The sequence below is a fragment of the Ambystoma mexicanum genome, chromosome 6q, assembly GCF_040938575.1.
Source record: "Ambystoma mexicanum isolate Mex_15411 chromosome 6q, UKY_AmexF1_1, whole genome shotgun sequence".
Classification (NCBI taxonomy): domain Eukaryota; kingdom Metazoa; phylum Chordata; class Amphibia; order Caudata; family Ambystomatidae; genus Ambystoma; species Ambystoma mexicanum.
Genome location: NC_090937.1, coordinates 97,871,785 through 97,894,006, shown reverse-complemented (window position 1 = coordinate 97,894,006; position 22,222 = coordinate 97,871,785). Strand labels below are relative to the sequence as shown.

The 22,222-nt window shown below is 46.5% G+C and overlaps 1 protein-coding gene across 2 annotated transcripts in view; it reads left to right on the top strand.

The window, feature by feature from the left end:
• RAP1GDS1 (Rap1 GTPase-GDP dissociation stimulator 1) overlaps positions 1-22,222 on the top strand; it is a 909,412-nt gene that overhangs the window by 380,827 nt on the left and 506,363 nt on the right. For both annotated transcript variants that reach the window (XM_069630545.1, XM_069630544.1), the window contains exon 3: positions 16,000-16,122. In XM_069630545.1, the coding sequence (XP_069486646.1) occupies positions 16,000-16,122 (123 nt within the window). The remainder of the gene's footprint in view (positions 1-15,999; positions 16,123-22,222) is intronic.

The window sequence follows — 22,222 nt, the reverse complement described above, 5'->3', positions numbered from 1 at the left end:
AATAAATCTGGACGCGAAGCTATACACCCAAATCCTGACCAAGAGACTTACGAAAGTTCTGCCTAAATTGATTCATCAAGATGAAGCAGGGTTCATCCCCAATAGAATGACCCATGATAACATTAGACGGATAACCCACCTCATTGAAAAGACAGGACATACAAGATCCTCAGCCATACTACTAGCGCTTGACGCGGAGAAATCGTTTGACTGCGTCGAATGGCCGCTGCTATTCCACATCCTAGGGAAGATGGGCATGGGAGAAGAATATTTGAAGATGATCCGGGCCAACTACAATACACCATCGGCCGGCGTTGCGGTAAATGGGGAACTTTCCGACGCAATCAAGATAAGAAGAGGCACCAAACAGGGGTGCCCACTCTCCCCACTCCTTTATGCAATCTTCCTGGAACCACTCTTGCAGAGGATCGGAGAAACCCCAGAAATACAGGGGATCGATATCGGGGGGGGGGGGGACAACACATAAGTCAATGGTGTACGCAGACAACCTGCTATTGGCGCTGTCAAATCTGAAGAAGTCCCTTCCCTCCCTTATGAGAGAAATAGAGACCTATGGCGCCATATCAGGACTGAAAATCAACAGGCAGAAATCCGAAATCCTAATCATAGCAGGAAACGGCAAAGAAATCCATAGACGGGCAGAGGAACTCCAGCTAAAAGTAGCAAAGAAAGTGATCAAATACCTTGGAATAACTTTGACAAACAAAATAGCAAACCTCTACACAGAGAATCTTCCGGACCTCCTAGAAAAGACCAAAAAGGACCTGGAAAAGTGGAATCCGCTCTCGATTTCCTGATGGGGCAGGATGACCGTGATAAAAATTACAGACTTGCCCAGACTACTATACACCTTCCAAGCGCTTCCCATCCAAATCCCTTACCAAAGCAATAACAGCATACATCTGGCAGAAAAAGACTCCGAGACTCTCGAGCCAGATACTTACAGCGAAGAGCGAAGTGGGGGGAATGGCGCTCCCACATTTTCGTAAATACTATGAAGCAGCTCAACTGTGGGTCCTTAAAGAATGGATCCCCTACAACTCCCAGAAGATTTGGGAAGCACAGGACAGAGCGATGGCAAGGAACAGACTCTGTAAAATCCTTTGGACCAGACCAGAGCACAAACACCAGAATGTCCGCATCTGCAAAGTAATGAGTGCATCACTAGAGGTATGGAACAAGACAACTAGAAAAGAAATCCTGACAATAGGTCCCGCCCCCTTTATGCCAATACTAAGAAACCTAGAATTCCAACCAGGAGAAGGGCGTATTCCAGAAATGGGAAGAATCAGACTGCACACAAATTGGAGATATGTTTAACGGCCAACAGATTATATCATTCGCAGAGTGTCGAACTATTTGGCCTCTCGCAGAAGGACAAATATAAATACGATCAACTATACCACTGGCTATCCACCCCGCAGATAACACAGGCGGTAAGTTCTTGGGGACTCGATATAAGGGACGGGAAAAATAATGCACTCCGGTGGGGGGAGGGAGGGAAAGGGTTTAGGGATTGAGAGACAGTCCCACTGTTGATGTTTAAGAAATACAATAAAAACAATTTGGAAAAAAAACCCCAAAAAAATCCCTTGACCCCATAAATTACTGTCCCACCTCGAACACCAGATTCCTTGCAAAACATCAACCGTACTGCATACTCCCAACTAAACGCCTTTGTCGAAGCCAACAACCTCCTCGACCCCGCCCAGTTAGGCTTCAGACTGCAACACAGAACCGAAACCACTCTGGCCTCAATCTGGGACGATCTTAAAATCACTGCAGACTCCGCAGGATGCGCTGCATTAATTCTCCTAGACCCCTATGCCGCTTTCGACACAATCAACCGCTCAATCCTCCTTGACCGCCTCCACACCCTAGGAATCCGTGGAACCGCTCTCAAATGGATTGCCTCCTTCCTCAACAAAAGGAAACAAATAACCCTCTTCTCCCCTTTTGCCTCAGCTTCTTGCCCAGTTAACACTGGAGTACCGCAAGGCGCCCGTCTATCAGCCCTCCTATTCAACCTCTATATGTCCACCCTCCCCGGAATCATCCGCCCCCACAATATCATGTGCTACAACTACGCCAATGATACACAAATCACCTTGGACTCCTCAACTTAGACACAGACTCCCAGCCCAACCTCACAGCCTGCCTCCTTGATATCGACCGTTGGATGACAACAAACCACCTCCTCCTAAACACCACTAAAACTGAAATCCTGGTGTGCGGCAACACTGAGCTGCACCCCTGTCCACTGTTTTGGCCCCCATCCATGGGCCAACCGCCCACCCCCTCCGCAACAGTGAAAAACCTTGGATGCACTATGGACTCTGACCTAACCCTCTCCTGACTAATCAACATATCTAAATCTGGTCATTATCATCTCAAAATTCTTAGGTGCATTTGTCCCTACCTCTCCTTCCCGAACAGACTTGCCGCTGTTCTGTCCATAGTTATCTCGAGACTGGACTATGCTAACTCCCTTTACATCAGAGTCCCGGCATACCACCTTAATAAACTGCAAAGTGCACAAAACACTGCTGCCAAAATGCTACTAGCCATGGGTCCAAGAGACCACACCTCCAGCTCTCAGTACCTTCCACTGGCTCCCAGTTGGACACAGGGCCACTTTCAAGACCCTGTGCATCACTCACTGTGCAGTGCACAAGACCGCCCTCTGTACCTGCAAGACAAGCTAAAACCTTACCTCCCTCCCTGCAACCTAAATCAAGCTCTGCCCTCCTTTTAGTGATCCCAACCACCAACTCCGTCAGGATCGGAGGATCCTCTTTCTCAGCTTTGGCCCCATCTCTGTGGAACTCGCTTCCACCTCACATCCGGCACACCCAAGACTATTTGTCATTCCGCAAATTACTAAAAACATGGCTCTTCCCATAACACCAATGACCACCCTAAAGATGGGTCTGAAACCCCAACAACCCAATGACGAAACGCACAACGAGACTCTCTACCTGATGTTCAAAGACCTCCGATCCTACCCACAGGATAGGATGTAATGGATGGAGTTGGATGGAATGGTTCGGAGTGGATGGAACGGATGGAGCAGATGGAACAGATGGAGTGAATACAGTGGATAGAATCGATAGAGCAGATGGAGTGGATTGGATGGATAGAATGAATGGAACGGATAGACTGGATGGAACTGGATGGAGCAGATGTAATGGACGGAATCAAGAGTAGAGGGAATGAATGAATGAAATAGAAAGAATGAAATAAATAGATAGAATAGATGGAACAAATAAAATGGATACAGTGGATGAAAAGAGTGGATGTAGTGGATGCAAAGGGTGGATGGAGTGGGTGGGATAAATTGAATGGGTAGAGTGGATCGAATAGATTGAATGGGTAGAATGTATGGGATAGATTGAATGGGCACAACGGATGGGATAGATTGAATGGGCACAACGGATGGGATAGATTGAATGGGTAGAGTGGATGGGATGGATTGAATAGATTGAATGGGTAGAGTGGATGGGATAGATTGAATGGGTAGAGCGGATGGGGTAGATTGGGTAGAGTGCATGGGATAGATTGAATGGGTAGAGTGCATAGGATAGATTGAATGGGTAGAGTGCATAGGATAGATTGAATGGGTAGAGTGCATAGGATAGATTGAATGGGTAGAGTGGATGGGGTAAATTGAATGGGTAGAGTGGATAGGATAGATTGAATGGGTAGAGCGGATGGGGTAGATTGAATGGGTATAGTGGATGGGATAGATTGGATGGGATAGATTGAATGGGTAGAGTGGATGGGATAGATTGAATGGGTAGAGTGGATGGGATAGATTGAATAGGTAGAACGGATGGGATAGATGGAATGGGTGGAGTGGGTGGAATAGATAGTGGATCAAGTAGAAGGGGTGGACGGAATGAATGGGACAGATGGAATGATCGGAATTCTATGGAATTAGCTCCCTGTACCCCGTGTTGTTGCTATATATCGGCATCGCCCCCTATGTATGCTCTGTCTGTATCCCCCGTCCTATATGGCCATATCGCCCCCTGTCTCGGTGTCGCTATGTTCCCACCAATACTGTTCACATGCCTGATCTCAGGCGCTCTAAAGATAACCATCACTTCACATCACTACACACCATCACTCAACTACAACACAGCTATACCCCTTATTAATTTGGCCTAGCTGTCCACATACGAACACAACCTCATAAACATCTCATCACCCCAATAAAACACAGCTTGCTGAGCACTTTCCGGCATAGTTGCTCACATATGCGTCCTTCAGGCCTAAAGCAGCCAGAGCCCAGTCTGGATATCTACCCACCAGACTGCACACATCCATCCCACCTCACCAGCACCACACCTAAACCCTAGGACGCAGCTGCCACCGGGCAATTACATAGCTGCACACATCTGGTGCACCATCGCACCCTACGGCACTATGGGCCTCGTTACAAGTATGGCGGTAAGGCAACAACGGCGCCAGTATCGCTACCGGCACCGTTGCTACCGTGCCACTATACTAGGAGTTCTGCTCGTGAGTACCCATGCAACCACCAGGTCTGACCTCCGTGGCCGTACCGGCACCCGTGAGCAGAACATGATGGTAGCACCGGTACCGTTATTGACGGTACCGGTGCTACCACCCTCCCCATTTCCATAGAGCCCTATCGGGCTCAATGGGAATGGGGATGTACCGGGCCCGGCACCAGCGAAAGGGCAGTTACCGGGTCCCCATTCGCGGGAGCCAGACCTGAATGCCAGTTTGGAGGCAGCCTAGCCGGTAAAACCGGCAAGGCTACCTCCAACCTCGTAGTGAGGCGGTCTCTCTCTCTATTGAACAGAACTTCGGTTCCTGAGGGCGTTCAACCTACCAGCGCTTTGCGGTCATACCAATGATATATAGTGCTCTATATAAATGCCAAGTAACATAACATCATCCCGATATTCCATCAGATGTTGATTCTCTGCCTCTGTGAAAGCATAAATCCAACTACAGGGCAACCTACCGTCTGTTTCCAAATCTACGACACAATCGTATGTTCGATGAGGCGGTTACCTCTCAGCCCCGCCCTTGTTAAACACCTCTGCATACATCCTGTACTGGGAGGGAATAACCGTCCCCAGTTACCTCACCATTTGGTATGCCTGTGCCTTTTCCACCAAAAAGGTGGCTGGACCCATCAAATTCTGCACATGGGACCTACAACCTGGAGACTCAAAGGACACTTCCTGCTTGGACCAATCAATCCTGGAATTGTGCTTAACCAACTAGGGCATTCCAAGTATAAGACCAAACTGAGGAGCCTCTATCAAGTCAAACGTAATCTCCTCCTCATGTCCAAATGAACACACCATCCGCATCTGATGGAACTCCCTCTGACCTTTGTTTATCCTGTAGAGGTAAACCCAATCATTCTGCCAATGCAATGTATATGAATTACCTGAATCTATCTTTGTGATATCACCTGCTCTGTCAGGGCAAAGAACATAGTAGCCAAAATGTGCAAATGAGTCTTACCCAACATTATATTTGCTATCCAACTCAATAACTTGGATTTGATCCGACACCTGCGTTCCCCCTAAGGTCGAGCCTGTCCTTTTTCCGCCTTCCCTTTACTTTTGTCCAGCCCTGCACCCCCTTCCAGAGTGTTTGAACAAGTTCAAATAAAGTGTTCTGATTGCAAACAATATAGAAACAAATAGTTTGCCTTCCTTTTCTCCTTCTCTGTTGTGGACCATGGACCCCTCACATTCCAAATCTGCATTGGCTCCACCTCACCTGATCGCAACCCCCTTCCTTTATCCAATCGCACAAATGGTAGCATGTCAGGTCTCTTCTTTTCCCCATTATGTTCATTCATGTGATGATCTAATTGCAATGCCAAATCAATCATGGTCGTGCAAGTGGTGGGCTGTGGTTCTACCTGTGCTATGGCGTCCTTTAATTCCTCCCGTAGACCTTATTAGAACAACACTGTCTGCTTGGTTTCTGGCCAGCCTGTCTCTATCCCCAAGCGATTGAACTGAGTGACGTATGAAACCAAAACCTGTGTTCCGTGATGTAATGCCAGCAGTCCTTGTCTTGAAGGGACACCTCCTGTCTATCAAATCTTCCAAATTCATCCAGAAACAAACCACAATCGTACAATAAAGAATCATCCTTCTGTGCTAGTGGCACAGCCCATGCTGCAGCATCCCACCTCACTTATGAAATAACAAAAGCTGTTTGAGCCTGCATGCTTTCAGAAGCAGCAGGTTTACATAAAAAATGAAAACGACACTGTAAAAAATGTAAGACATTTTCTTGGGTTCTCTGCAAATCTCTGACGACGCTGTGGTACATTACTTGGCTGCTGCACTATAACCGTAGGGGTCCGACGAATGGGACACTGAACTGAACGCCTGCAAGGGTGTTCCCTGCGCCACCAACCTGTGTACCTGAGCCTTCAATGCTGATGGTTCTTGCCTGCTGTGTGCTAACTCTACCAGAATCTTTTGCAATGCCTTTAGCACCACTGCTGAAGGGGGAGTGGCTGTGTCCATTTGGCTTGGGTGGTAGTAATAACCTGTATATGGGGGCAGATTATTATGTCAAGATTACCAGGGAGAGTATTGACGCTCTCTTGAACCAAAGAAGTCGAATGGGATCGACCCTCCCATCGTGTTTAGCACAGGTTCCTGATATTAGAATCACAGGAGACCACATGGCAGCCAATGGGGGAAGAGGGATTAGGGAGAGGTTGTGGATAGGAAGAGGAGTTTGGTGAAACCAGAAAGAGGGTTAGGGAAACAAGAGTGGATAGGTAGGGGGTATTGTAGGGAAATAACATATGCTAATGCCATACAATAACAGTCTTTAACTTGACTAACCTGCCTGTAATCCTGGACCCACCTACACCTGAAATCTTCCAAACCTAACCCTCTCAACCTTCCCCTAGTACCCATGACACCATCAAGCAGGATGAGAACGTGAGGGTGAGCTGGGAACAACATGGAAGAGTTGGTGGGCAAAGTTAAACTAACACCTGGGGCTCCCTCATATGACGGTTCACATGGCTCACAGCCTAATAGAAAAAGCATTGCATGAACAGACACAACATACATGGAGCACAATATCAGCAACCTAACAATATAGTGCAGCCCCCTCCCACTAGCTGTTTTGTTTGTCAATCTCAACACATGCTAATTTTCGTTATTAGGTAACTCTACTAATTCTTCTTGGTAGCTCTTGACCATAGCATCCCAACAATTATGCATTTCTCATGTTTCATAAGTCATTCAGTTCATGAGGACGGGCCACAAGGAACGACATGTGTAGTCATTTGTTCTTTCACAAGCGAAGTTCAAAACACCATTATTTCATGAATGCAACTTCAGAAATCAAACGCTGTGCAAACAGGACAAGTAGTTCTACTTTTCATGAATCTGACTGCAAAACAGGGCAAGTAGTTTTACTTCGCTTTATTACGGGAGCCCCATGGGACTACTCGGACGAGATGTGACGACGATGCACTGCGCCAGGCCCGGATAGTTGCTCTGTGTTCCGGGTCTCTCCGCTGCACCACCTGTGCTCCCTGCTGCTGCCGCTGTCTCTGAACGCTGCGTCCGCCCGTGCCGCCTCTCATTAATCTGCAACTGGCAGGGGTAGCAGCGACTAATGACAGCTTCCTGGATTACGCTCAGCTGTGCGAGCGCGTGTGTCTGTCCCAAGCTATCTTGGGAATGTAGTTGGCCATTAATTTGTCGGTTTGCCATATTGGAAGATTCAGTCGCACCCATACACAATGAAGCACAACAAATTATTCCATGTAAAGCTGGGGCTGGACTACCCCTTTGGGGGTGGGACCAAGCCTGATTTGCATATGGTCTTTCCCCTTTTGTAATGGCTTGGCAGGCGAAGAACGATGGTCTGGAGGGTTGCCCAGAGCGATGACAGAGGTTAAGATTCATTCTAAACCTTCCAGCCATCACCTCTTTTGTTTTGGGGGTGGAGTCGGCGACTGCTGTGTCTTACAGGTTTCAGCACCCGCAGACCAAAAACATATTAAGAACTCAAGTAACTAATCACACTGGTCCACATGGACTCGGGCCACAGTGAGTGTGTCTGTGTCAGATACAGAATTATTTGAAGGACCAGTAGCACTAGCAAAAGTAAGATGGTGGTCCCCTCCCCCAGGCTCCTCGTGATTTCGGGGGGCAGGGCAACATTGTGTAACAGGTGGTGGGGCTTGCCCCCTTCACCTTGCCTTCACACACACCATTGGGGCCAATTAGGTGACTTCGTCACATAATTAATCCTCTTCTTAGAGCCCCCCACTTGTGTTGTCTGTGCAGTGTCATCTGTAGACGTCCTTCCATGTAAACCACAATAAAGGAACATGTTTGGAAAGAGTTAAGCCATCTCTTGATTCCAGTTTTGATTTCTTTTATTCTTTTGAGCCATACAGAGGGGCTTGGTCGGTAACTAGTACACACTTCTAGCCACTTACATAATATAATATCTAAAGGCCTCTCTGGCCCATTCAATGGACAAACATTCAAACAATGTGATGGCATAGTTAAGGTCTCTGGGGTATACTTTTTGACTGATAAATGAATTGGCTGCTATACCTCATCCCTAATTGAGGAGAAGACCACTCTAGGCCGACATGGGAGGCATCCATTTGCAACATCAAAGTTTCTTCAAGGGAAATTCCAGAGGGGTGGCTATGAAAGGGATTGCTTCAACCTCTCATTAGCCGCCTCTGCTTCTGTTGACTATTTGAGTTGATTCATTCTGTCCACTTGAGTTGGTCAGTCAAAGGGGCATCCAGAGTGGTGACGTTCAGAATACATATATATTATTTGACTATTCCAAGAAAGGCTTGTGGGTCTTTCATAGTTTTGAGATTTGGGATGTTTTATTCAGCTTTCCTTTTTGATGTTCTGGGGTTACATGGTTCCCTTCACAAACTTGAAGCCAACTGACCATGGACATAGTTGGCTGACAATTGCAAAGGTTTGCTTGATGACAGTACTGCTGAAGACTTTGGCAAACTTAATCTAGATGTAACATATTTATGCTGTGTGATATTATTGTTTAGGCATGTGCCTCCATACTTCTGTGGGGTTGCAGAATTGTGTCCATGATGCCCCATGCAGACCAAATGGGGACACAGTAAACTGTTACAACCCCATGAGCTTAGAAAGTGATGTCTTCTCTTGATCTTCCAGTACAGGGGATCATGCTAGTATTGTTTGGTGAGGTCCATTGTAATCGAGTATTAAAACTGGTCAGATTAGTTTGATAATTTAAACTACACGAGGCAGAGGCGATACCTTGCATTTTGAAAGCCTATCCAAAGCTTCAGGTGCAGTCTTGGGTTTCCCTACCAGGACAATTGGGAAGGGGAGAACTAGTTCTGGGTGGAATAATGACATGCACGCCCAAAATTGTTTTGACTTTACCCGTTAACATTTCCTCTCTGGCTTCTGAAAGATGATAGAGCCACAACAGCTTTACCTGGGGCAGTCTCAATACAATGTTCAAATAATTTGGCTATTCCTGGTTTGTTCATGAAACTTGCTTTGAAATTATGGAAATCCTGTGGATCAGACATTTGAGAGGGTTGGTGATCCCTAGGAATCCTCTTCAAAAGCCATTTCAGGCAGAGCCATTGCAAACAGTACTTCCCAGGTTCTGATTGTGTGTCTGAGGGTTCTGTGACAAATATCATGTATTCATCCCTTCTCCCCAGGGCAAGACATCGCCTTTGAGGCTAGGGAGGTGAGCCTGCTTCGCAAGGCCCTCCCTAGGGTCGGGGCAAGTGGAACCTCAATGTGAGTCACTCCCACTTAGGGGACAAGAACTCTCATTCCCACGAGGAACTCTGACAACCCACCCAATCTGCATATATGGGATTGTCTTCCATAAGGAAAATCTCTTTAAGAAGAGATCTGTATATAACTGGAAGAAGTGGATCACAAGAAGAGAGTATGGTGCACAGGGGTAGCCCCCTGACTTATTCACCCCTTGGAGAGGCGGACCAGGAAGAAGCTGTGGACCCCGCAACTGTTCAAAAAGCAAAGAAAGGCAGCTTAAGACGCCAGAGGCCCGGCAAAGCAGCCAACTGTGAGGCCGTTTTGAGGACTGGTGGAGAACCTGTCTGACGTGGTGGGGTGATCATGACCATCCCGTGGTGGGCCAGACACCTGTCTACCAACGCCGAGCCGATTGCAGCAGGGAGCACTGGCAGCTCCCACCCACCAGCATCCCTCAACCACAGCAGTTGGAGAAACCCGAGACCAAGAAGCGAGAACACGAAGTAGGTTACACGAGCAAGTGCCGAGCCTCGTGACGTCACCCTAGAGTAACAAAGGTACAAGGGTGAAAGGGAGCGGCAGGAGGCTACAGGGGCAATCTATTGTAAAGAGATCACCACATGAAAGGCCTGAAGGTGACACTCTAACAGTAAACCCTAAAAAGTAAATATGTGAGGAACAAATAAAGTGCTTGACACTCAAGGCTGAGTGGGAAACAGAGAAATGGTGGGAATACATACCCTGGGAAGAGAGTAAACAAACGCAGGAGCTTAGTGTTGAAGAATGTGGAAGACACTTCATATACATGTCTAATAAGAATTATGATTTGAAATTGCCAAGTGAATTAAATAACAAGAGAAAGAAACCAGTGAAGAAAACCCAGGAGAGGAGATTTCTAACACAGATGCAATCTTACAAAACCGAAGGAAGGTTGGAGTTCAGGAATGTGAGAAAACTGAAAGCAAATTAAAGACTGTGAGAGGATACCTTCAGGAGAATCTTTCCAAGAATAACATTAAAGAGAGTAAAAGACAGATGAACAGTTGGCATGAGCTACAAGAGCTCATGAAGGAAATTCCAAGAGTGTCAGAGGAGATAAGCATAAGCAACAGATTTCTAAAAATGGGACATTTTGTTTATTGACAATATAAGGAGCCAAGATACAAACCCAGAGAGAAAGCTTTTCTTGTAGATCTTGACCAAACAAAAGGTGCATTCGGTAGATGCATGCTTGCATATCTTGCACACTGTGTCTTCCTGTCTCTCCCAAAATCCTCTCAGCAAGTTGAAGATTTGAAGATGACCAGTTTCCTTGCCATACACCAAATGAAAGAGGGAGAATATTTTGGAAGCTTGTGTTGTCTTCCACAGAGCAAATCGGGTCCACAGCATTAGCTTGGCCAGTCCCTGCATCTTCACTGACAAGCTGCTGCTGAAGATTCTTGACGGTTCAGTTAAAGACCTCCACTAAGCCATCCGATTGTGAAAATAAAATGGAGGTACATTTGATGTCTAGATGAAGGAGGTTCTTCAGGCTAGACTTAAAATTTGATGTAAAGTTGGCTCCTTGATCCGGATCTGTCAAAATCTCCCTAGGGAAATCGGAGAAGGGAGATACAGTTAGTAGGGACTTTGGTACGGGAACATGGCGGCAAGGGGATAGTGCGGTGTGGCTGGCGTCAGTTGGAGGATGAATGCTGATGGTGGGGGGCTCTGGCTTCATGTGGAATTGACCTGGTATGGCTAGGAGCTCAACCTCCAGAGTCGATTTGGCAGGGGAATGGGGGGGGCTAGCCTTGGAGCACCCCCTGAGGTTGGCTGTGCAAGCCCCTGGCTTGTGGAGATTGGAGAGGGATGGCACCTATCAGGGGACAAGTCCTAAAATTGTAAGTGGGGGGACTCATCAACAAACGCAATGGTAGTTGACATCGCCAGAAATGAGCATATCAAGGCAAAATATGCGCATTTCATTAAATTGGCTTTGCATAAACACCCAAATTGAACAGGACGAATGTCATTTGCCTTTCATAAAATCAACACGCACACAAAACCAAGACAGGATGTTTTCTTCTAATAGTGTTTTTGAAAACGTTAAAAGGTGTGCATGTTTTAAACTCCAAGAACCAATACAAATGTTTTCACTGGGACTTGCAGTACCGAGATGGGATATTTCACCTTTAGTTTTGTTATTTTTCATCAGGTTATATAGTGCAGTGGTGAAGTGCCTGGCCTACACACCTGATGACTGAGGTCGGCTTGAAATCATGCATTCAAAGAGGACATCCAATGTTTCTATTTTAGCTAGGGGAGACTGAGTCCACCCTCTGAATAAAGTGGGTGGACTCCATCCCCCCGCTTGTATCCTCGACTTGAGCCCTGGCACCTATCCTTTCATTTTTCTTTCCTTAAATCATCCTTATTTGCTTACCCTTTATAACTGCTTCATTTATTTTTCCTGACCAGCAACAAACATACTTTGCACATTTGTCCTTGGGTACCCTGTTTATCTAGACCTTTAAAAAAAAACACAGCCTTTCCATTTGTATGGCCCTGGTCAATCATGCACACAATATACTTGGGATAGCCTAAGCACATCCCGAACCCCTCACGCACCCACACTTTACATTATACATTTGCAATACAGCAATCTCCACCTCTTACACACTTTTTCATGCGTCACACCAGATTTGACTTCAAAACTTCCCTCTCTTTTTCTATCATAACTTGTTCTGGTTAATGCAGCCTAGCCAGTCTAATGTCCTGCTGTCTCTTGACGGGACGTAATGCAGCTTAACTCAGACAAGGTTTACATGGGTCGAGACTACTATAGTTGTGAGCTGGCACAGAATACAAATAATATGTATAATGTTATTCCTGAGGGGGAAGGACTCAGGATATCTAATGGCATATTCTACAATAACAAGAATATACTTGTTATCACTCTTCAAAGGGCTGAGAGGCTCCATGGCGTCTCTTCCTAGCCTAGAGATAATAGGGAATGCTGCACAACGGCTTGAACCAATTTGCTGTAGAAGGTCTTCTGGCAGGTACGACGGGCCTTACAGTAACGTTGGATCGGTTTACAGATGCTCGGCTAAAAAAAAAAAAAAAAAAGGCTTAATGAATCGTACTGTGACTTCGCTATTCCCTGGTGTCCTGTTTTTAAATGGGAATGGCTAAATAAATCACTGTCTTTCCAAAAGTGTGTGCAACTATTAACTGGTAGTGCATTTGCTGGGTTTGCAATCATCGGTGCTCCAAATGTTCTTGGCCTACAACTTCCATCCACCTTCTACATCATAGTCCGCATTAAGGGATTGTAGGCCTCGGAGGGAAAAACATGTGGAGAGCTCCATGTGACCCCCCACAGACCTAGCCTGTGGGCCTCTTCCGTGGTCCCAAGCTCTGTGCCTAACCCCAGGTGGCCCCTGAATTTTGTGTTTGTCACAACAACAAAAAATGTCCCATTTAGAAGTGTGCAGTCATGGCTGTAAGAGATGCTTTATAAGTAATGATCAGAATAATTGTGATTGGGACAGTAGGAATGGCCATTAAAACATGGCAAGTAAAATTATCCATTGAAGAGTGAGCAGGCTGCATGCATAGTTTAGATAGTCTGTAAAATGTGGTCACATCGTTTACCGGTCCTTAAGCAGGCCACAAAATGAGCTCTTGCACCTAGCTGTTGATGAGTGTGAATTCACTATTGCCAAGTAAGACATGGTGTGCTGTGTGCATGTGGAGAAATGGCATTGATGCCAGGGTGTAAAGTAAATGCAATGCAATGCTTCGCTTGTAGCTTGCGACATAAAATATTATACACTGGTTAGCGCTGTCCTATAGCTCCGATTGTTTATGCAATTCTCCCCACAAATAAACACAGGGAGAGTATTTAGGGAGCGAAAGTTGGAGATAGCGTGGTCCCAGGCACCAGAAGGCCTTATGGATGATGCAGAGGGTCTTGAATTTGAACCTTGCAGCCACCGGGAGCCAGTGGAGAGATGTTAGTGCTGGAGAGATACAGTCCCTGGGCATGAGGCCAAAGATATGTCTGCATCCCTATTCTGTATTAGCTAGAGTGGGGTGAAGGGAGGAAAGAGGCTGTTGCAGTAGTCCAGCCTGGAGAGTACCCAAGCTCTGGAGACATCATTGAGCTTCTGGGGGAAGGTGAGAAAAGGAAGAATGCTGAGGAGGTTGAGCTGGAAGTGGGATTTCTTGGTAAGGTCCATGATGTGAGGGGTGAAGCAGAGAGCGGAATCAGAGATGACCTTGAGGTTTGTGGCCTCACAATATGGTGGGGGTAAAGGGCCCAAAGAGGGTGGCCAGAGGGTAGGAGATAGAGGGCACAGATGTCCAGATGAAGAGCATCTCCTTCTTACTGGCATTGAGACAGATTGTTCGCTGCACACCATGCCCAACAGTCAGGGATGAGGGAGGAGGAAGAGGGGGGAAGTAGAGGGAAGTTTGAAAGAAAGTTGTGTCATTGGCATAGCACTAGACATAAGGAGAGAAGAAGGCGATCAGGTGAGCAAGAGGGTGGAGATGGATATTGACAAGCCATGGCGAGAGGATAAAGCCCAGGGGAACGCCACAGGTAGAGAGGGTGGTGGTGGAAGAGAAAGGGCCCAGTTGCAGCTGGTAAGAGCGGTTAGTGAGGAAAGAGGTCATCCAAACCAGTGGCGGTCAGTGATGCCGAGGGTGTCAGTCGTTTTATGAGGATAGAATGGTTGACCGTGTCAAAGGCAGAGGAGAGATCAAGGAGAATGAGAACAGCAGGAGAGTTGGAGTCGAGATTAACTAGCATGATTTCACAAGGAATCTTGTTTGCACAGCCTAGCAGGGCATGCTGTGTGCTGGCTGGATACCGGTTCTGGAACTGCTGGGGGGTCTTTTGGATTCAGTATCTTCTTCTGTTCCCTGGGAGATGTTTAGGGTAGGATTTCACTCTTCAGAAATCCTGGCCTTCTTTCATGAAGCAAGCTGTAAGGCAGACTGTACCTTCAGCCAGGGTCCAAATGAGTTGTTCTTGTTACTCCATGCAAAGTCTTCAGGTTTGACCAAAAGTGGGGCTCTGCCCACTTCTAAAGCCAAATGGGCCAGTGATTAGTGTAGGCTAAGCCTACCTTAATGAACCAATCCTGGGTCCCCACCAACTATCTCCTGTATGAGGTCATAACCAGAGTGCTTTGCAACAGAACAGGTAAATTGGTGAAAACATGTAATACTAAGTCACACTCCTCTTCCTGTCCGTTGTGGATCAAAGGGTCTGTCTAGTTAATGGAGCTCTCTGTGATTCCTGATTAAAGTGCCCTTGAAACTGCGGCAAGACCAGACTTTCGGTCGCCGCCAAACCACAATACTCGTACCTTCTGAGTGGGGTCCCCTGTGGGGATGACTAGTGTAAACTGCGTCAACCTGACACCAGTATCATCAAAGGTTGTTGGGCTTCTTCTGTCTTTTGTTAGTCCTGCAAGCAGGCCTCCCGTGGGCCTGTTTGAATTAACTCTGATTAATTAACTCTGATTAGTATGCGAAGTTGGCACCAGCAGAGCTAACAAAAGAACAGGGCGGATACATGGAGCCTTTGTTGGTTAATTAGGCTGGCCATGACAGGAGGAAGGTTTTGCCCTCCCTTTTATGAGATGCTTTGATGTACTCTTGGCTGTCATATTCCCACTAAATATGTCTGGGTTGTGGCGCCTGCAGGCTGCGTTGACCCAGCGTACACTGGTGTATGTATATGCCGTGCAGTGAGCCTAGGAAAATGTGCGGATTAGCTCCACACATTTTCTGGAGGTTGATCTACCATTATTCAATTTGATTTTTTAAAAAAATGTAAAACAGGCGAGCACACACCCACAATGCGGATGGTCGAATTCCTCACAACAGCCTCGCCCAGCTAGGGGATCCCTGACACAGGGTCTCATTGTGTATTGCTTTGGTCAGACTGCTTCCCTTTAGGCCATGCCCATCAATAATTGGACAGCAACCAACATTCAGGCCACGTTCCATTGTTTGAATCACCCTGTCCCTCCTCCCACACCTTCATTACCCCCTCAGTGCTTCATTGATCTGCTGACTGGTGATCGGATAAACTAGGCTGTACCTATAAATGTATACTGCGATTAATGCTGTCTTGTATTGATAATTGTAATACATTTCGATTTGTATTTATTTTCTTTTGCAGACACGAAGACCAGCGAAAGAATCCAAGAAAGTGGCACACTTCAGGTGTTTGCAAATCTCATATCTCCTCAGTCTAAGTGTACGGCAAAAGTAGCTCACATCATTGCAGAAGTAGCCAAAAATGGTGAGGTTTTCTACGGGGCCTTTTTCTGCAGGAACATCTTCAGTTTTACACCTCACCTGTCAGTATGTTTTACTTCATTTTAGCTTTCATTTCATTGACTAGAATGTATTCATCTCCCATCCTGCGCCCCTTGTTTCAGCATGCGCTTTACCCCCATTCTGCTGAACGTATTGTGCGCATGTTTACATCGAAGTCTTTGTCACTCCTGTCAATCGCTAGCGTTTGTATGCCCTGTGATGATAAAGCAACAGCAAGGTAATGTGGCGTTCGTGAGTTTCAAAACTGAACTTGTAAAATTCGCATGTTTGTACCTTAAATTGAACATTTTGATAACTGGTGTGGCTCATCATAGTTCTGACAATTCTAGAATATTACCCCCGTAGGCACAGTAGTACTAAATGGCGATCGGAGGTGTTGAGAGGACGGTTATTTTGAGGCCTTGCAGAAAGCTCTTGCTCGCTCAAGCTGGACTAATGAGATAGGGAAGAGGTACGAAGCAATACGTACCAAAGCAGCAGGTTTTGTAAGGACCAAAACGAGTCCACATCACTTAGTTGAGGATAAAGGTGTGTGTGTGTGTGTGTGTGTGTGTGTGTGTGTGTGTGTGTGTGTGTGTGTGTGTGTTTGTTTGTTTGTTTAGGCCAAAACTAAAAATCTCCCATTTCGCAGTCATCTGTATTTTCCTCATGCATAGGTACTACACAAAGCAACAGTTACTCATATTTGGAACACTTGCTACTGAGATTTCTGTGCTTACTTCAAGTGCACAGGCTAGAATAATAGGCGTGCTGCTGACCCACCATTTGACGGTTGAAAAAATGAGTGAGCTGATGTATACTGATGTCGTCTGTTATTTTCTTAAAAGATGGACATCGGGTCTCTTCATTGGTTTATACAGATTTAAAGAAGGCCCTAGACAACAGCCATGGCACCAAGTTGATATATCCTTCTTCGTAATGCCTTATTAAACAGAACTGGTTCATGTCCGAGACAGTAGCTTTATCTGTTTATTCTCCCAAGTGATTTCTGCCAGTTAAGTAAAGGGCATACTTCCCCGGCCGCTGACCTTCGACGGATCTACTGACCTCTGGTAGGACTAACCCACAGGGAAAGCAAGATGCCTCCTGAACAGGCAGGGGTCTCTAAAAGAGTGGCAGGGCTAAGAAAGTGTCAGTCACATTTTCAGTATGGTTAAGGGAGAGGTTGTTGAAGATGTGGGAAGAAAGGCACTTGTGCCTAAAATATCTGCCTCCCCCTGGCACTTTGTTAGTGTGCGCCATACCTCAATTACAATAAGGAGGGCCTGAGAGAGGGAGGAATTCAGATTAAATTTTCATTCATATTAATCTGTGCTCGTCTGAGATTTAAACGCGACAGTTCTACATTACTAGAAATAATGATAATGATGTGTTATTTATATAGCGCCTTAATCCAAAGCGCTTTACAGAGCACATATTTACATACAATATCACCCAACCGAAATTGGTACTCATTTATCGACCTCGGAAGGATGAAAGGCTGAGTTGGGCTTGGCGGGATTCGAACCTGTGACCTGCAGATCACGGTCAGATCGCAGCAGCGAGCGCTCAACCCGCTGCGCTATTTTACTGGCAATATGTGAATCCTATAGAGCAGTGTCTTTCCTACTATGCAACCCGTATTGCAACCCTACTGAGAAGTGCTGGTATTCTGCCATGAATAGAATGCGCTCTTCTGAGAAGTTGCAAAGCTATCCAGTTAAAGGATAGTAGCACTGCTAGGAAATGCCCTGCTGATTTTGTGTACCGTGTAGATTTATTTCTCCCACATTGAGGACCCAGCAAGCTTCTTTAAATGCAGGATGTTCCTTTCCCTCCGCTATCTCAGCTTCAACTGTAAACAATATACATCAGCATATATAGGTGTGTATGTGACTGTTGTGTGGGTGTCCTTGTGCAATCACTCATACAGTATTCAATGTGTAATTTAATCAATAGTGAACGCAAAACGTTGCCTTTTTAATTATATTTTCTGTGAACTAATTTTTCATTGAGTCCATCAGGGTTCTTTATATTGCCTAAAACAAAATGAGTTCTTTCTTTTAAATTCTTCTGCCCACCACCCTTGTGTCGCTTTACGATGGGCCCTTTTGCCTTTGTGCATAGCCCCATTCATGCAGTTCGTATTCAGTCTCTTCCTCTTTCAAATTGGGTTTCAGTCTTTCTCCCTTCGGGGAAGCTTTCCCCTGTGCTGTTCTTCTCCCCACCCTCCAGTCGGATCTTTCAGTCTTTCTCTACCCCCTCCGGGCCTCCTCTGCCACTGGGTTTTCATTTTCCTCCTTCCCCATTCTGAGGTTTCTTGTGGTTTACCCACTCTAGGGCTTCTCTTATTCTTGTTCCTCACTCTGGGGTTTTCGTGTCTTAACCTGCTTCTAGGCTTGTCTTTGTACCATGTTCTCTCCCCAGTCTGGGTCTTCTTGGTATTCTCCCCTCTCTGGGGCTTCTCTGTACACTCCCCACCTTGGGGTTTCTCTGTATCCTCCCCTAACCGGGACTTGTTTGTGCTCTACCAACCTAGGGGCTTCTCTGGGTTCTCCCCACTCTGGAGGCCGCCTTCTCCTTCCTTGCTTTTAATGCCCTCCTTGTGGTTCCCCGGAGAAACTGCTTATCTTCTTCTGCCTGTCTCCTGCTAGCTTCACATGCAGTGGACTATCTTTGGTGAAAATGTTGGGGGGGGGGGCATGACATCTGAAGAAAAGGTGCCCCAGCCAATGGGGACAAAATAGTGTTCCATGAAAGTTGGGGACGGGGGGGGACAAACACCCCCGTCCGCCCCCTAAAATTACACCCATGTTCACATGGGTCTGCAGCTGTAGTTTTCCTCTGGGTCGGTCTCTTGGTGCATCTAGGGTCCTAGGGTTCCTAGGTCTAGAGTACATGCTTCTACTCTCTGCCCTTTGCAACTTATCCAGAACACGACTGTGAGACTTGTCATTGGCCTCAGGCTGTGGGATCATATCTCTCCAGCCCTGAAATCTCTCCATTGGCCGCTAGTGGCTGCAAGGATTAACTTCAAGACCCTTTGCATTATCCACAAGGCTTTCTGGGGCCTGGGCTCAAAATACCTTCAGCTCTCCCTTCGTAAATACCTTTCCTCCCAAGCTCTTTGCTCCTCCACCTCTAACTCCCTCAGGTTCTGTTTTCAAGAAACGAGCTGGGGGTAGATCTGTGTTTGTCTGGGGCTCCCCCAGAACAGCCTCACTGCCACTGTTAAACTTGAGGAGAACCATTTCTGGATCTGGAAGCTCCTCAAGACCTTCCTCTTTGCTTCTTCCTTCTCTCCTCCTCTCCCCTTCTGATTTGTTCTGTCTCGACATCGTGTACCTGGTCACCCTGTGACTTTCGGGACCAAGCACCTGCTCACCCTGCCACCCAGCTGCACTGCCTCCTGGCAGTCCCTTGCATTGGGTTCTGTATCTGTAACCCTACAGTTCCCTCACCCCTGTTTTTCTGCACTTATTCTGGCACACCCTGCTGCTGCCTTATACCTAGGACTTGCCACTTGCTGGCTGCACTTCCACCTTTTTATACTCTTATTATTTATTTACTTTTGTTTTATTAATTTTCTCCTTTGTCAGCACTTTCCGCTTCTTCCTCTCCCATGCACTTGCATGTTATCAATGTCATGGGGCCTAGTACGATGGTTGTCTTTGTTCTCCCTTGTTCCCATCCCTTGCCCTGTCACGGTCTGAAACGCTTAAGTAAGAGCACCATACACAAAAAAAATAGCAATATCGATAGTACTCTTCCACTGCTCTGAGTAGGGCCATTTCAGGTACACAACTGGTAGTCGCTGCTGCTTTTCATCTGCACTGACCGCGGCTAGGGACGCCACATCTGGTGTATTCGCTCTCAGCCGTGCTGCACCTCTGACAAAGCTTCTGGCTCCCTCAAGCTCTGTGGGCTTTTCTTCACGTCTCTCCTATTTTGCTGTTTAACCAGGGGCTGCCCCAGGGGAGTGGGTCATTCACTGTTTCGGTGTAGGACTGATGATAGGTGGTGTCAGAAACCAATTCAGCCATTCAAATTCTCACACATCGCCTTCAACATTGCCAATAACGGTCTTAGGGTTTGGGGCAAAGGGATAGTTACCCGTGTCCCTTTCTGGGGTTTTCCTTTCTCTGAGGAAGGGTCACCTCCAATGGGATCCTGCTTTTCCTTTCTCCTAGAGGGTGTTGAGCATAGCAGGCTCCCTTCCCTGGTCCCAAAGGAGACCCAAAGGGGGTGGCTCGCCTTTGGGGACAGGGGGCAAACTCCTTGGATTTGTTACAGTCTAAAGAAATGTATATACTTTTAGATAAACAATCAAGAATGCAATAACAAACTAGAAAATGCAATATGATGAATCTAGCGATGTCCTCACTACTATTCCCTCGGGCCGAATCCTCCTGTGTAGCTAGGTGAAGGCAGCCTCTACCTAATCCTGACCCTGTGGGAGGACCTACTGGGGGCGGGCGAAGTACACCTCAGGAAAATGATGGGACATGGTTGGAGGAAACTGCATACCCGCCCCCTTCCCGGGATGTTCCCTTTATTCCCCAGGCTTTAATGGTATATTGTATTATCCCCCCCAAAATTTTAGTAGATCCACTTTAGTCCCCCCCCCCACAAGATCCCAATAGGGACCACATACAAACTATTGAGATGAGGAAGAGATCAGGAGCAGTAGAGCTTACTCCCAATCAGTGTTCATTTCCTCAATATCATTCAAGAGGAAAATCCACAGCCACTGACACGAGGTAGTGACCTATGAGTGATAAAGATTTCTCTTAATGAAGGTTATCCCTTACTCCCAATTACTCCCTCAATGTCATTCAAAAGGCGGGACCATAGCCAATGACCTGCCTACAAAAGGGGCAGGAACTTCAGAGATAAGTTGATTAAAGCTGCTAAAAACAAAACTGCCCAAACTTTTCTCAACAAACCAAAAAATGGAACTTACCCATGTCTGAATTGCCAGCACTGTTCCAATGTGATTAAAGGAGACCATATCCGACATGGCAACACTGGAAAGAAAATACATTTAAGACAATATGCCACCTGTGACTCTAAAAACGTTATCTACGCCTTAAGATGTCCCTGTGGGAAATACTATGTCGGGAAAACGGCGAGAAAAGCGAAAGAAAGATGGACGGAGCACAAATCCAACATCCGTACCAAAAATATCAAATCGCAGGTTTATAGGCATTTTCGAGACCATCATCATACGGTGGCACAGATGAGAGTTGTCATACTAGAAGTTGTGCGCCCGCTCCCAAGAGGAGGGGATCTGCAGAAAATCCTTTCACAAAGAGAACTCTCTTGGATTCACTGCCTTGACTCACTTTCACCCGTAGGGATGAATGAAGATTTTTACTTGGGGGCCCCTTTTTATAGCATTTTTATAAAATTTGCTTTGTTCACCTTCAGTAGAAATATTCAACATACCTCAAATTGACTTTGCATACTTGGCCTCCCTAGGTTACTTCAAAACCAACACCATTTGCGATTAATCTGCACTCCGTAGTAACCCTTCTCCTCTCCCTCTTAAGTCGGCGTTCAAGAAGGGTCAACACGATGGCTTCAAACAGGTCGAGTCTGATGTGGAGTCTGGCCATGTCACAGTCATGACTTCCATCTGGTCATGACTGTTTTCAAGTCGAAATTGAGACAATGCTTCAGCTGGATCGAGTTGGCCCTGAAGAAGCAGCAAATCGTTGCTTCACGGAGTCAATCCGCTGTATGCGTCCAGTCGGAACAGTCAGTTAATGGGTTGAGCTTGCGTTGAGATGGCTCAAAATACATGTAAATTGATCAAAGCACTTGGAGTGCCAAACGCAGCACTGCAAGTCCTGTATCTGCTCCATGTGAGTCGTGCAGCCCCGAAAAGTGTCTTGAGGTGGAAGTCCGTATTTGGACTGCCTCTGGGCTTCTGACTTTCTTGGAAACCCAGTCCAGGGTCTGCATGGGCAATGTGAGTGCTTGTTTCTGCACTTCACACCAGGCAGACCACCTGCAAAAGAACACTTGGAGGGATTCTTCAACTCCAGTGAGCAGGATAGGTTCCAGTGTTCAGGCAGCAG